This window comes from Podarcis melisellensis, assembly GCF_964234715.1.
Source record: "Podarcis melisellensis genome assembly, chromosome: 11".
Taxonomy (NCBI): domain Eukaryota; kingdom Metazoa; phylum Chordata; class Lepidosauria; order Squamata; family Lacertidae; genus Podarcis; species Podarcis melisellensis.
Window position 1 is genome coordinate 17,041,585 of NC_138543.1, and position 16,430 is coordinate 17,058,014.

Sequence of the window (16,430 nt, forward strand, 5' to 3'; positions counted from 1 at the left end):
CGACTTAATTTTTTTGTAGCTTGAAGTCATTCAATTCCTATTTTGAGGGCGCAACTGAAATTTATGAACTGGAGGACCAGATTTCCATATATGATGAGAATGTTTCTTTTGTGCAAAGCATCATTGTAGGTTGAAAGAAAAATAGGATAATTTAAATACCTCAGAACTTTCCAAGAACTGCCTTAAATCAGGATCCTGTAACAAGGTTGGGTGTTTTACTGTTCGTTGTAGATACCTATGGTTTTAAAAATTAGATAACATTTAATGTTCCTGACAATACTGAGAAATGTTTGCCATGCACAGAAAGCATGCCGGCAGAAGTGCCATTCTTCAGCAGGCAGACAATGTGCTTTAAGTGTGCATTAAGATGGTTACCTCTAAACTTTAGAGGATAGTTCAGTTTCAATGCCCCTTCAATCCTTTGCCTCTCTGCGGAGACTACCAACTAAGGATGAGCATTTGCCTAAAATATCAAGTTTGCCAGCAAGCAATTAATAGATGCAAATAGCCTGCCTGCTTCCCACCCATCTGCCCCCCAACAAAAGGTCAGAGCACTGAACAGGAAAGAGAAGGATGATTTAAGCAATGTCATGTTCATAATATTGTGTATCTATATGACTTGAAAACTAACACTGTAAGCCAGGTTTGCACAACAGGAGCATGCAAAATAGCTTTCTTTGGATATCAACTCTTAAGTCATCCAGTGTTCCTGGAAATGACATGAAAGGAGCTGCAACAAGAAGAATTCTGCCTTTTCAGTGTTAAAAGTGATTCAGCTAGGCATCCACAGAAGTCAGTTTCAGAAGCTTCAGAAGACCCTCGCCATGCCATTCTTCATAAAGCACACCCTAACTGTTAGAGTAGATTATTCTCGGTGCATCTATTTGCCATTCTTCTGGTTCATTTGTAGGAATACGAAGCAGCAATGTAAAATGCTTTTATAAATAAGAGTGGGTAGTCAGAAAAAAGGCTTTCTTAGGAAAGAGCGTCTATATTTTTTGGTGAAAAATATAGAACCCCAGTCTCTGAAATCAGAGGATACCCCAAAAGTGAGGGCATTAGTTCCGACCCCATTTCATTTAACCAACACAAGGCAGCTAATTTCAAAGGCAAACACCAAAATGGGCTGTAGACTTTCAGTGAGTTCTATGAGAGGGTGTTCCGTTCACCAGCACTAACCTGATTTGTACATTGTACTGCTCAGGACTCTCAAGAGCTCAGGGGCAATTTAGATTGGTTTGGGGCAGGCTTCCTCAACCTTGGCCCTCCAGATGTTTTTGGCCTACAACTCCCATGAGCCCTAGCTAGCAGGACCAGTGGTCAGGGATGATGGGAATTGTAGTCTCAAAACATCTGGCGGGCCGAGGTTGAGGAAGCCTGGTTTGGGGGAATGAAGGGTCACACATTCTTGCAAATTGAATTAAAACTCTTCTCACTAGCACAAACCAAAGCCACCTTCTCTGCTTGCATGAAAGCCAAGGACAGTCAGTCTAGTCTGTTCTGTCCAGGAAGCCTATACTGTCTCCTGCTACACTTAAGCCCACCTCCTCCTCAAGGTCCTCAACAAGAAGCAAGACGCAGGAGTTTGGCTCCCCATCTCCCTTAGTGAATCTATGCTTGTCCCATCCACTAAATTGTATTTTCATTTCCAAGAATGCATTAACCAATATTTGGCTGCTGCTCGTGGCTAGCAAGGAGAGAGCTTAAATGTCAAGCCTGGGCACAGCCACCACGCCACACCAAACCTTGGCTTAGCATGGGAAAAAATGACTAGGGGAGATCAAATGAGCTGTGGGGTCCTCTCCAGAAGCCCACACATTGGCTTACTGTGTTGTGCAAACCAGGCTATTACATCCTTTTTATGATAGGGCAGGCACAGCTGCGTATTATTTATACACAAGAGTCTTTGCCATTGGTGCTTTGATATCTAGTAGCCTGTTTGGCTTTAATAGCTTCCACAGCAGCTCTGCATACTTTTCCTACTAAGATGATCAAGATTCTGAACAGGGCACAGGGGAATTTTATATCATTGAAATAGGGAAATGCAACATTTGTTCAATCCTGCCTCATGGACAAGTTCTATTTCACCATCCTTCTAAATGACTGTTTAGGACATAAAAGATGCTTCCTGCAGAAGAACAGTCCAGTCAATTAGATTTCTATGATTACAGAACTGTAGGAGTGGAAGGTGCTGAAAATTATTCAGATTACCATCCCAACTATGAGTTGATTCCTCAATGGCAACTAAATCAGGGGACCATAAAATATAACATTAAAAAAAATCAATTTCTGTCATCAAAACATGGTTCTTATTTTTATATGTAAGCCGCCTTGAGTCCTCTAAGGGGAAAGGGTTGGATATAAATAAATATATAAATAATAATACATGACATGGCATGGTTATGCTTAGAAGTGCAGTTTGCTTGTGAGAATGCTGAGAACAGTGATATTAAAAACCCATTTATGGAAAGCAAAAAGGGCAAGTTTTGATCAATGGATAAACATTGCAGCTCCTCGCATAGCGGAATACATATGCAGGAAGACTCCAGCCATTGTGTTACAGGTATATTAACTGCAAAATGAGTGCTAGGTTTCAAATAGTTACGGCAAGTGTCCAAAAAGGAGCCCTACAGAGATATCCTGGTTTTCCAAATAGTTGGAAAATTGCACCTTGGTGGGTTTTTTTTTGGGGGGGGGGGAAGTACAGGGATGGAGGTACAGTGCCTCAGAACATTAATAGCTTTCGTCTACAACAGGACCAGGTATGTGAGAATTCTTCAGATACAGAAGAGTGCCAACCCGCTTCTTCCTTCGCAGGAAAACGCCAAACTTTATGATCTTATGGGCTCCAAAAACAAATTCCATAAGATGCATCATCACAGCAACATTAAACAAAAACTTTTAATTGAGAATCCCTGCTATGGAGGATTAGACTTGAAACGATTGAAAAGCTGAATGGACACGTCTTCCTTAGGAGTAAAACAGTTACATTGGTGAACTCCCCATACATAAAAAGGACAGTCCCAGAATGCTAGATAAGCCTTGGAAGGCAAGAAGCCGCCATTAAACAATTGATACACAAGAAAATGTTTACACATTGCAATTTTTCATTCCCTGCACTGAAAAAATGGTCTTCTAGCATGAGGGAATGGTGTACCAAGCTTTTAAAAAAGTTATTGCATGTACCCATGGCCTACATTTGGAGCACTCCTGTGAAAAGTAGTTAGCGTACTTGAATTCTATCCAATAAAATCTAAATCTAAATTTCTCTGGCTACAGTGTCTATCACCTGAAGAATATTACATTTCTAAATGTTCACAGCAGCATTTGGAAGCTTTAATTTTAGCAAGTGTCTCTTAAAATTTACATATACCCACCCATAGATTCCCACTTAATTTTGCCCCTATTTGTTACATAAACAGTACAGTTTCATAAACTGTTGTATGAAAAATAAACTTTTGTAGCTTCTGTTACACCTACTGTAATGTATTTTATACAATTGGGTCTATGGAGACTTGAAACACCTATGCTTAAGGCAACACAGGACAAGGATCCCACTTTAGCATGTATTTGTTTATTAGCTGAAAGTATAAATTACCTTTCTAGTGCCGCTCTTCTTTTTTCTACGAATTCTGTAGATGACGAATCTTCCTTGCCTACTTTTACCTTAGTCATGCCTTTGAAGAAAGACAAAAGATTTTACACTTTGATGTAGCTCATTAACTGAACTTCATAACTTATTTCTCAGTCACAAAAGGTAAATGAAGCCATTAAAAGTTTCAAAAAAACAATACAAAAACATTTTAAAAGTTGCTGTGAGTTAGCCATCACATCAGTAAAACCCAGTCCATGGTTTACCATTTATCTGTTAAAACCTTCACAGTTTTCCCAAGTCCATTCCGCTGACAGACAGCAAGTCTTGGATGCCACCCTGCATTAGCAAATATATGCGGTTTTACATTTCCTAAAGAACGTGGCATATAGACTTCACTCGGGCAGTAGTTCTTCAAATCACCTTCCAGATTAATCTTGATTGCATTAAAAAAAATGGAGGGGTGCTTTTCTAAAAGGTGCTTTTCTATTGTAGGCAAGGAGGTGGTCCTGACACAAAATGCTGTGATAGATCTAACACTTTAGCAGGAGCGCTCCTGTTAAGAGTTCCAGCCTTTCCTCTCCTCTTGGATACCTTAAGCTGTTAAGAGGCTCAAACAAGCCAATCTACTCTCCCTCCATCGTTCTTTTCCAACTGACACCAGTAACTCTTGGTGAAGAATGAACACGCTCAGTCATTGGGCTGTGTTGGGAAGGGTTAATGCTTTCAAATTTATTAATACTTTATTATTTATTAAATTTGTATACCACCCCCTTCACCCAAAGATCACAGGGTGGTTTACAACAGAAACATACAAAAAAAGAGAACACAATATACTAAACAAACAAACAAACAAACAAACCAGAATTAGATTCCTGCATAAAGAAAAGATTACGTTGATGACAAGAGGTGCTTAAGAAGACCTCTTAGGGACTGGAAGGACGTCTTAAAGAAATTTAGAAATGTAGCCAACAGGATGCACACCAATTTATGCCGGATACAAACACAATCTTGAGATTCCCCCGAGTACTCCTAGTACCTATCTTTTGCTTCTTAGTGGCCTTGTTCAGAGCTCAGTAGTGCATGAAACTCAATCTCAGGGTCACAGGTTCAAGCCTGACGTTGGGCAAAAGATTCCTGCATTGCAGGGGTTTGGAGTCGATGACCCTTGTGGTCCTTTTCAATTCTACGATTCTGTTTGCAAACCACTGCTGTTGACTCAGAAGCACTAAGTTCACTATTAGATGGAACAATGCCCTTGATTTATTTTATTCATCAAGTTTAAATGGCAGGGGCTGTTTGTAGAACACTTCCTGTACACAAAAAAATGGGTAGGTTTTCTGCAAACTCAAAATCTAATTCAACTATCAGACACAAGATCGGTATATACCCCCCCCCCAACTCTTTCAAGTATAAGCAACACATTCCCTGTGCCGCCCGCAAAATAACCATCCCTGTACTTACCTACAATACTTTTTTCTGGAGCTGGAGGCACAATATACCCAACATGCAGATATTTGGATGTTAATTTGGCATGTAAGCCAAGAAAGTCACTGAATCTTCTTTTAACAGCGAATTCGTTTTTGTGAAACATGGACAGAGAGGTCTAAAAACACAGAAGAGGTAATTTTAAAACATTCAGCATTTATGTATTCCATGACAGCCAAAATTCTGTACTGTTGCCTTTACAACAGGTTACCTTCGTTGTTACTCTGTATGCCATATATGCATTCATACCATCGCCTGTAAAACAAACACAAAAATCAGCCCTTCAGTATCTCTTTCAGTATTTCACTCTTTATGCGATGAACATTTATTCTAAGATGGGCTATATAAAAAGAGGACCCAGAAAAAGTTGATTCGGTTTTTCTGCAATGTACTGTTTTCACTCACCAACTTTCTCTGGATCTGACACATTGATTTCAATATCAAACAAGTCGCCATTAGCTTCTTCTTCAATCTAGAAAGAAAGAAAAACACGATATTGTTTAAACTACTGTCTAGTCACAAACTCTGGAAGCCTAAATGCTAATTTTCGAATTTATGGTTGAGCCAATAACCCAATGCTAGCTAGTTACTGTAGCCATAGCTAGTTAGTATCCGTAAGAAAATTAGAACAGTCAATACTATAGAACAAAATTAAATGTATTGCCACATATTCCAACAACAAAACAAAAAAAAGGGGGAAAAGAAGAAATCAGCAGATTTGGAAGATTCATCTGAATAGTTATAATTGCTCAACACAGTTATTGCTCATATGAACCTAAGCAAGTGTTGTAATTAGGTCACTCAGTTCAAAAACACTTCAGTGGGCGGAGATGAGGTGACTTTGATTTTGATATAAACATTGCAGCAACCCCTTCTATACCAAAACACCATTGTGAGAGTTTAAGGGGTGTCTGCTTTCATTGTTCAAGCAAACAAATATTCCTAAGATTGCAAACAATTTGGACTGAATTATTCTGACTGAACTACACAGCAATGCAATCCTTTCCAACTTATAAATGCTTCTCCGTCCCAGACTTGTCCTGTGACCCTGATGTGGCTGTTCATTTTCCCTTGAGGCCTGGGTTTGGATGCACATGATTTAATAAGCCACCATCCTTTGTCTCACTGGCAGACCATAGTTAGCAGATAGTCTTCAGAAGAAACCGAGTTTCAATTAAGGTAACTGCAGTGCACACAATGTGAAGGCAGAGAGAAGGAATGATGTAAGAACAGAGCGCATGAGCACAAGGCTTGTTAAATTCAAGAATCATTTTGACAGCTGCTGGAGCTGCCTTAATTGGCAAGAACTATTTCTACTTATAACAGTAGTTACCAATATCAGTTAAGCCAGTTACAAATTATATTTTATATAATAAACACATAGGATATATAAAGGGGTGTACTGCCCTTCACCCAAAGATCTCAGGGTGGTTTGCAAAATAAAAATACATAATAAAAACTGAAAATACAATATAAAGCAGGAACAAAAGCAAAACAATAACCCCCTTCCCCCACCCCATGTTTTAAAGGACACAGAATGTTAATCAGCTTAATAGAAGTGTTTCACCAGGTTATTCAATACCTCTTCCCTGGATCTGTCAAAGTCGACAGGAGCCACCACTATTTTTGACTCCATTCTGGGTGTTATTAGTGTGGTTGGGGTAACAGGTGTAACAGCTGGAGTAGAATCGGATGAAAGTATCGGTTCTCTTTCCGGGCTGTCCAGAGAAACTTCCTCTGTGGCTTCTAGATAAAAAAAAGAATAAGAAATATTCATGCATATCAGGAGCACACACCCTAGAGTTTTGAGACTATTGCGGTCAGCAAGAGAGATTCACAATCCCCTTTATTTACTGATTGCACCATCTCATTTATGCTATGCTGTGTAACACCTGATCTCAATGCAATATTAGGCAAAATATATATTTTTCAGAGGAGGTCAGGGTTGTAGTGGTGTCAAAGTCCCTTTAGGAATTTGCCTGAATGTGTCTGGGATAGAAGTGGGGCACAGGAATGCCCCCACACTTGCCAGCTCTGCTTTAGATGTTGAAGAGGAATTCTAAGTAGTTTTGGAGTAAGTTGATGACACGCAGCTCCACTTCTCCTTTACATCTGCAGGTGGGGCAGCAGATGTGCTGGACCGTTGTGTTGCCTAAGTAACGGACTGGATGACAGCCAACAAACTGAAGCTCAACCTGGATAAGACCGAGCGGGTGCTTCTGGATTAACTGCTGTTGCTTGGGCTCAGGTGGTCTCATTGGCACAGAGTGCCTTCCATCAGCTTCGGCTGGCGGCCCGGCTGCATTCCTATCTGGACAGGGGTGACCTAACTTCTGTTGTCTATGCTCTGGTAATCTTTAGGTCAGATTACTGCGATGCATTTTGTGTGGGGCTGTCTCTGAAGATGGTTTGGAAACGTCAGCTGGTGAAGCGGTTGGGTTGCTCACCGGGGCAAGATGGTTTGAGAATATAACACCAATCCTAGCCTGACTGTAGTGGCTGCACAGCTCTGCTCCCTCCCTCCTTTTAGCCAACACATATTCAGGCAGATGCTTGACCAGGTACTCCATTAAAAGTTTCCATTAGTTAACAGAAAGTTACAAGTTTTCCACTAGTGCTAATTCTGGCCAGTTACAACCTGTCCTCTGGATACCACTAACATCAAGGAGATAATAGCCATCAAAGCAAGGCTTAGTTCACTTCTTAATGTGATGCACAATCAAACTACAGTGGTACCTCGGGTTAAGTACTTAATTTGTTCTTAACCTGAAGCACCACTTAGCCAATGGGGCCTCCTGCTGCCGCTGGAGCATGATTTCTGTTCTCATCCTGAAGCAAAGTTCTTAACCTGAAGCACTATTTCTGGGTTAGCGGAGTGTGTAACCTGAAGTGTATGTAACCTGAGGTACCACTGTAGCGGGCAAATGTACCAATTACTTTTACGTACCATGCAGCCTCTTCTGGCTGTTAAGCTAAGTGACTGAACATTATGTTTCATGGGGATTGTGGGAAAAGGCCACAAACTTCTTTCCAATTAAAAAGTAATTCTGAATTTTAATTCATTTAGGAATAACAACAGTTTTCTCGTGTTATAGAGTATCTGAAACACTAGTTCTACCAAGCTGGATTACTGGCAATTTAGTCAAATAACCACTTACCCAAAAGCTTTCTAACACAAAAATGACAGGGAGTTATGCAGAATAGCATAACGATCAAGTAAGCAGGCATAGCAAGAAACTATTTCAAATCCTTAAAACAAAAGTTATTAAAACAAACATAACTTTTTCATACATTTGAGTACCTGAGCTTTTAAAGTTTTACTTAAGTTTGTTCTAGAAACAAAGTTTAGTTAAACATGTGATTTTTGTGTGTGTCTGTGTACACACACATGCATTAAGGAGTGTGAATTCTTGTGTTTTGCCTTGACCAAGATGAATGACAAACTCCCCCAGCAAGCAACTGAAGAGGAAATTACTCAAGATGTATTTGTTATTGGCCAAGCACGTCTATTATGATGGGCTGCATCTTTGCTTTAAGGGCTCCAGACTTTAAGGCATAAGTAAATCTAGAGAGGCAGGCACATAGCAGAGCATGTGTTCTTGGCTAAAGCTGTTGCTGGAGCACTCATAGTGCAATGCTCTTGGGCATTTGGGTGCATTTTCTCCCTCTATTAGTTTAGCACAGAGAAAAATGAAAACTAGCAACATAGCTGTTGAAGAAGCAGGTCTGCTCGCTCTCTCCATGTATTCAAGCTTTAAGTGGGGTGAAAGGAGTGTCTAAAGCATGTGATCAACCCATAAAACATAATTTGTATCATTGACTATGTACAAGTAAAGCTCATTTAACTGACTGACTCAGTTTAATTAACCTACAGTTTCAGGTAGGCCAGCACACGACATTTCAGACTGAAATATTTGTAGAGTAAAACTATGAGCTGGACATAATAAACCATGGTTTGCCATTTTGAAGAACAGTTTTCATGAGGAGAACTATGCTCATGCACATCCTCTCACCACTTCTTCAGTCATGATACGATATCAGAAGCTTCAATTTTCACTTCTGAAAGTGTCTGAACTCAGAGAACAAACCAAGATCCAACTGTGGTTCCCAAGGTTTGGACGAAACAGTGGATAGTTCAAAGAGGTAAGCAAATGCTTTCAACATCCATTTTGTACACATAAAGGACTCCTTAAAGCAAACAAGCCTGAAGCTCAAGTAGGCTCAATCTTGAGAGCCAGTGTGGTGAAGTGGTTAAGAGCGGTAGTCACGTAATCTAGGGAACCGGGTTCGCGTCTCCGCTCTTCCACATGCAGGTGCTGGGTGACCTTGGGCCAGTCACACTTCTTTGAAGTCTCTCAGCCCCACTCACCTCACAGAGTGTTTGTTGTGGGGGAGGAAGGGAAAGGAGATTGTTAGCCACTTTGAGACTCCTTAAAGGGAGTGAAAGGCGGGATATCAAATCCAAACTCTTCTTCTTCTCCTCCTCCTTGTAGCAGAGACCCATGATATGTTGTTGTGTATGAACCAAGCCTACCAAAGTCTACTATTACCCTTTCAAGGCTATACAACTCTCTCCTGAATGTTATCTGCTTGTTAGCTGATGCTCATGATGTTAGATTATATATTGAGATCAAATTGATTTCAAGTGTTTCAATCCCTTCTTTTGCTCGAAGGCAAGTATGCAGCTGTTCACAAGCCTGACTCTTTGATTCAAAGCAGTTCTAAAAATGTAATTCAATTACTTTCTCTTCCTATGACAAAGCTCCAACTCCCAGTTCTCTAGGAATTGTACATTGTAATGACTTCCGAAATTATGTTTTTCATTAAAAGCTATCTGAAATATCCTTTTTAAATTAAAAAAATGTGAGGGAGAACATTACCAGCAAAAAGGTCTTCCCTGTCATCATCTAGTATGATTTCTGCAGGCTTTGGGCCATTAGAATTTGTACTGATGTCTTCTGCAGGAAGACTGGCTGGTTCTGGAGATGAAGGGCTTGACTGTTGAAAGGAGCAAACAGTTGAGAAGAACAGCATCAGTACTTATGAAACAATCACAGCAAATGCCATCATTTGCAAGCACATAACATAAAAAAAAACAGCATGTAGAAGCAACCATGTCAGCAATTTCTATTTCCTAGCAGTTACAGGATAACAATGTACTAAGGAAACATTGACCTTTCAGGGGATATCTTAACAACTGTTTCCTCTTCACGATAACACATGTTAAATACGATTGGAACATAAATATTTACTTACTGTTTTGAATATAACTTAAGTTTACTAATATTTGTAAAATGACTATGTTTTCTGAAAGCTCCTCCTTGGGCCCAATACCCAAGGGGCAAAATACCCCAACTTTAGAACTAGCACGTCCCAACATAAAGCCTTTCAAGGCTGTAATTATATGAAGACTTATTTGGAGAAAGCATCATCGAAAGAGTACAACCTATCAGCACATATCTGGCTGCAAACTGTCCATCTATTAATCTACTGCGAATTACAAAAAGCTTCAAAATATTCCAAAGCAAGGTTCAAAGTGACCCTCACACTACAAATGTGAGGACCGTACTGTATGACTAATGTCTCATTTACAGATGCCACTACTACTACTACTACTACTACTACTACTTTGTAGTCTAACATTCTAAGTTGTCTCAAATGGATCAAGACCTAGGGTCCATTAAGTTCAGCATCCTATTTCCAACAGTGGCAATCCTGATACAGTGGATGCTTGGGTTGTGAATGTGATCCGTGCGGGATGCACATTCGCAACCTGCAGCGTCTGCAGCCCACAGTGGCATGTCTGCGCACGCGCGGGTTGCGATTCGGCGCATGTGCAACCGCCGAAACTCGGAAGTAACCCGTTCTGGTACTTCCGGGTTTCGGCAGTCTGCAACCCAAAAAAACGCAACCTGAAGCGTCTGTAACCCAAGGTATGAATGTACCTACAAAAGCAGCGCACAACACCTGACATATTACATCTGACCCACCCTCCAAAAACTTGTCATGTTACATCTGAAAGCAGAGGTTCCATATATCTATCATTTATAGTCCAATTTTTCTAAACTGCTAACAAACAGAGAAGTGGATGGGCTTCTCCTTATTCATTCCCATTTGGAGTGGTTGGCTGTTGCTAGAGACTAAGGAAGAACAGGCTAGTCGGACAGGTTGGTGGCAATAGACAATTTGTGTAGCCAGGATTTTTGTTAGAGGGGGGAGACTTTTGTTAGGAGGACCAGAACCTCAGATTTTTATTGACTGTTATTTAGTTAGAAGGGGGAGCTGCCCCCCTTGGCTACACCCAGCCAATAGACCCAGCTGCAATGACTTTGCCTGTCAATGACTAATCCCATTTTCAAGCTATTAAAACCAGCGATCATAATAATCTATTGTGGAAACAAACCCTATCAGTATGCACTGCCTGAAGTAGTATTCCAATCTGTCCATCAGTTTTATTGGGTTGTCCCAAGTTCTAGCACTGAGATGGAATATTTCTGGCCATGTTGAGAGATGCCACATGTACTCAATAGAATCACAGAGTCGGAAGGGACCACGAGAGTGTACATCAGATTTCAAGAGGCCCAGCACAGAATGAACAAAACAGAATGCATGGGATGGAGCAGGAAGCAGCACGTTCTTCTAGCTAACGTGTAGGACATTTTGCACACTTGCGAAGCTAAAGAGAGTCCCCATCATTCACCTCCAGGTAAGCTGCACAAGAACCAAAAATGTTTCACTGCTAACTCTTAAATAGCAGGCCCTAGAGCACCCAGAAGAGGCAACGCACATGTGGAGCAGTTAGTAAGTTAAGTGTGCAAGACAAAAGATGAGTTAAGTAGAAGTGTATAATTTATTCAGGAAGGCAAGCCATGTGGATACCAGATTCACAATTAGCTATTTTCATTAAAAGGCTACCACAGGACTTAAGACAACTGTAAACAAGTAACGGAAGCAACACATCACTGTTCCATTTCTCTGGAGTAGCTACTGTTGACCCAAGTCATATAAAAGGCACTTCATAGAAGTAGTTAAGTGTGAATCTTGGTGCCCACACAATTCAGCCTCCCAGGGAGAAAAATCACACCACCAGCATGATGAATGAACTGTTCCTGAGAGGTTTTTTTCTTTGTAGAAAATGTTTGCACAGTGCTTAGTCACTGGAGTAGGCAGTGTTGTGTCTGTAAATTGTTCATGAAGAAATTGGTCAGTAGCAGTAAGTTACTTTGAAAGAAATCGTAAGGTGCCTCTGTAGACGAGAAAGACAGAACTCCATGCAACTTCACAATCATGCCTTTGTGCACACAAACATGTAAACATGCAGAGCACAGCTACTCCTGATGAACAGAAACATTGTCAGGGATCTAGTCTCACATAACAAAGTGCCAACTTTTTATACAAAGCAACAGAGAAGCTGACATTTATCATTCAAATTTTTTATTTCCATTATTTCAGTAATCCTAAGGAAGCATCTGTCTGACCAAGTCTACACTACACAATGCTATTTAGTCTTTGGCACAGCAGAATTTCAAGGCCTAGTATGTGAGATGGTGGCAGTAACCGTATAGGTGACCTGGGCCCCTCTCAGCTACATAGCTTAGCAACAACCAACCTCACCTCTCGCAGCAATAAGCATCAGGGCATAAGTTAGTTCCAAAATCAAGACTGCCAGATATGAAATCGACCACATATTAATAGTACTTTCATCTTAATGCCCTCCAAGTCAGAGCCTTTTATCAGCACCAGGAGTGCATTGATTTTATTCCATTGCAGAGATCAACATTAGCCTCAATTCCTGCTGTTGTTTCACTCTCAGTTTGTAGCGTTGCTCCAATAAAAAGCTACTGTAGCTACCAAGATTAATCTAGAACAAGAGAGTAGGTTCCAAAGGCAGAACTTCCACGCATGTGGAAATGTGCACATTTACTCTTCTAGACAACTAGCTCTAGCTATCAAAATGGTTTCTGGTTTTGCTGCCTTTCATATTTCAGTGTTTATTTCACAAAATTTATATGCCACTTAGTTTTAGTAAAATCTCTAAGCAGTTTACAAGAAATATTAAAATCAGCAATAAGAACAATTCAAAACCGTTTTTAAAATCATTCAAACCAACAGAAAAAGATGAAAACACAACTGCATGTCTGGATAGGCTTGCCTAAAGAAAAATGTTTTAAGCAAAACAGTACAGGCAAGGTGCCACCAGAAAATATCAATTTCTTACAACTGTAGAATGAGTATTATGTGACACCTGTAACAGTGCCAGTTCTGCAGATAAAAGTGGTCAAGTGGGCACATGTGGGGTTAGGTGATCCAGCAAGTAAACTGGTCCCAAGCTATTAAGGACTTTATATACCCATACTAATGGAACTTGGCCTGGTAACAAATTGGAAACCGGTGCAGATCTCTGAAGGTGTGAAAGGCACTTACTCATGTGAGCAGCCAGGCTGTAGCAACTCTATCTGCCATTTCCAGGTCAAGAGCAAGAGAAGTCCCACTGAGAGTTCACCAGAGTAATCCAATACTGAAGTTACCAGTGCCTGAACTGCTGTAGTTTATACAAAAAAAATTCCTTCCAGTAGCACCTTAAAGACCAACTAAGTCAGTTCTTGGTATGAGCTTTCGTGTGCATGCACACTTCTTCAGATACACACACGAAAGCTCATACCAAGAACTGACTTAGTTGGTCTTTAAGGTGCTACTGGAAGGAATTTTTTTTGTTTTGACTATGGCAGACCAACACGGCTACCTATCTGTAACTGCTGTAGTTTATGGTTGGGTTTTATGCTACAGAGTACTCTTTTTAACTGCTGTGAGAAGCGCTAACTGAGGCGCAGATGAAAACGGTTCACAAATAATAAATTAGTTTTGAAAACTATTTCTTTCATACTACACTTAAAAGCATTCGGCCGCTTTCCAAAAGCAGCCTATTAAAAAAACAACACCTCACAGTACTGTATATCACTGACACAGCGCAATAAGCTGGAAACAAACTTTCTTTCTCTGGCCGCCTTAGTTTAAAGTTCAGGGACAGGAAGCATTGTCCAACAAAACAGCAAGGCTTCATTTTGTGACAGATTGTTCCCTGTATGTTTTTCACCAAGTGCACAGTGGAAACAGGGCCAGGACTGGAACGAGAAATCCCTTACTGCTGACAAATCAAAGGAAGCACGTTGCTTTACAAACATTAACAAGCTAAACTGTACCTATGCAGAGGTTTCAACTCCTGAGGAATATTAGATACAGCCTTCATAGGCTAGTTATCAAAATAAAGGTGCTTTGAAGACAGAAGTCGTGTGCTACACATATTTATACAGGAGACAAGAGTAAAAGAGGCAGGATGCAAGTTAAATAAAATAAGGCTACAGGCTTATAAGCATATATGGTACTCACCATCTACTAGCTATTGTGTACCAACATGGTCTTTCAGTATAGTCTTATAAATGTCTACTCAGAGGTAAGCGCCATTAAAGTCAGTGGGACCCCAGTTAAGTATGTGCAGGATTACAGCCTCAAGCATTTAGACTTTGCAAGGTCCATTCACAGTGCTAGTTTTCTAGAAAAAGAGGTGCTAGAACTCACCACAAACGCCTCCCTCATTCTCCTAGAATGGCAACGGCGCCCACCTGAGAGGTGCCAGAAGTTGGAGTTCTGGCTGGGGGGAAAAAGCCCTGCCCATATATACCCCCCAACAACACTATTGAACCCAGTGAAACGAAAGCTTCTGGGAGGAAGAGTTACAGCCATATTTAAAGTATTGGGGGAAGAGTGGTTTCAGTCTAACAGGGTTTTCCAACTTGGGTTTGTTTTGGAGACTACCATTCCCATCATCCCTGACCCCTGGGGGTCCTGCAAAGCTGGGGAATTATGTGAGTCGCAGCCCAAAAAGCAGCTGGAAACCCAAGTTTTGGGGAAAACCCGGTCCAGAAGCTTGCCTTGTAGAGCAGAAAATGCAAGGGAGGGGGAACGCAGCCTTCAGAGCTGACGTGACAAGACTTCACTGGGCAGGGAAAGAGGAAGGCGCGGGTGACTCTGGAGGGGCAGCAACGCAGGGCCAGATGGGGAAGGGAAGCGGCCCGCGCAACGCCAAGCGCAGGTGGAAGGAAGCATCCTGGCGCTGGGGGAGGCAGGTGGGCGGAAGCGCCTGGCTGGCCAGGGACCCGGGTCAAGGTGGCCTTTGGGGCCGCTGCCCCTGTGCTGAGGGGACGGAGGCGGGAGGGCGAGGGAGGCGCAGAGGGGCTGGGCAGCAACGGCATTGCCTCCCCGGCCGCCAGCTCCCTGCGAAGGGCGCGCCTTACCTCCAGGGTGGAGACGGTGCTGGTGAAGAGGTCCTCGCCGTCCTCCAGCTCCTCGAACTCGGTCTGCCGGCCGTCCCCGAGAGGAGGGGGCTCCCTTTCCGCCGCCATCTTTGCCCACCCCCCTGTCCCCGCCGCCCCGTGCGAGCAGAGGCGCGAGATTTCCGGCAGCTGCCGACGGTCACGTGACGGCCTGCCTTCCCCGCCCCTTTATCCTGGCCTCCCTTCCCTCAGTCGCCCCGCCCGGGTGTCACGTGACGGCAAAGAAACCAGGCGGTCCTTCCGTCAGTCTCCCCTCCCCCGTGGGCGGAGTCAGGGGTGGTGGGCGGGGAGAGAGGCGGAGGAGCGGCGGAGATGGGGAAGGGAAGGGAGGAGGGAGAGGAGAGGGGGGAGGGAGGGAGAGGAGGGAGGGAGAGGGGAAGGGAGGACGGGAGGGAGAGGGGGGAGGGAGAGGAGAGGAGGGAGGGAGAGGGTAAGGGAGGACGGGAGGGGAGAGGGGGAGGGAGGGGAAGAGAAGAGGGTGAGGAGAAGGGAAAGGAGAGGGGGGAGGGAGGGAGAGGAGAGGAGGGAGGGAGAGGGGAAGGGAGGACGGGAGGGAGAGGGGGGAGGGAGAGGAGAGGAGGGAGGGAGAGGGTAAGGGAGGACGGGAGGGGAGAGGGGGAGGGAGGGGAAGAGAAGAGGGTGAGGAGAAGGGAAAGGAGAGGGGGGAGGGAGAAGAGAAGGGAGAGGAGAGAAGAGAAGAGAAGAGGGGGGAGCTGATGGAGGCATCCCTTTCTCCTGCTCTTCCTATCCTTTTTTGCAAGCAGTGAGGAAAGGGAAGAAGTGACAGGGCTGGATGGCATCCTGTTGATTACTCATCCCAGAGAGGGAGCCCCCTTCCTTTGCTTTCTGCTGCGTAGAAGCTGCTGAAATTCTAACCAATTAAGTGTATCTTATTAACACTTGTGCAGGGACCTTATTCCAGGCTTCCTCAACCTCGGCCCTCCAGATGTTTTTGTTTTTTTTAAATAAATTTTTATTAAGCTTTTCCTTTACAAATAAATCCGCACAACCATGTTTAC

The 16,430-nt window shown here is 42.6% G+C and overlaps 1 protein-coding gene across 1 annotated transcript in view; it reads right to left on the reverse strand.

The window, feature by feature from the left end:
* The window catches only part of SNX2 (sorting nexin 2), a 28,690-nt gene extending 13,150 nt beyond the window's left edge, over nt 1-15,540 (reverse strand). The window contains exons 1-8 of the mRNA XM_081930657.1: nt 15,373-15,540; nt 9,961-10,078; nt 6,663-6,826; nt 5,486-5,552; nt 5,292-5,335; nt 5,057-5,198; nt 3,599-3,677; nt 160-235 (exon numbers count right to left, since the gene is read on the reverse strand). Coding sequence (XP_081786783.1) covers nt 160-235; nt 3,599-3,677; nt 5,057-5,198; nt 5,292-5,335; nt 5,486-5,552; nt 6,663-6,826; nt 9,961-10,078; nt 15,373-15,480 — 798 coding nt within the window. The 5' untranslated portion in view covers nt 15,481-15,540. The remainder of the gene's footprint in view (nt 1-159; nt 236-3,598; nt 3,678-5,056; nt 5,199-5,291; nt 5,336-5,485; nt 5,553-6,662; nt 6,827-9,960; nt 10,079-15,372) is intronic.
* Nucleotides 15,541-16,430: the final 890 nt, after the last annotated feature.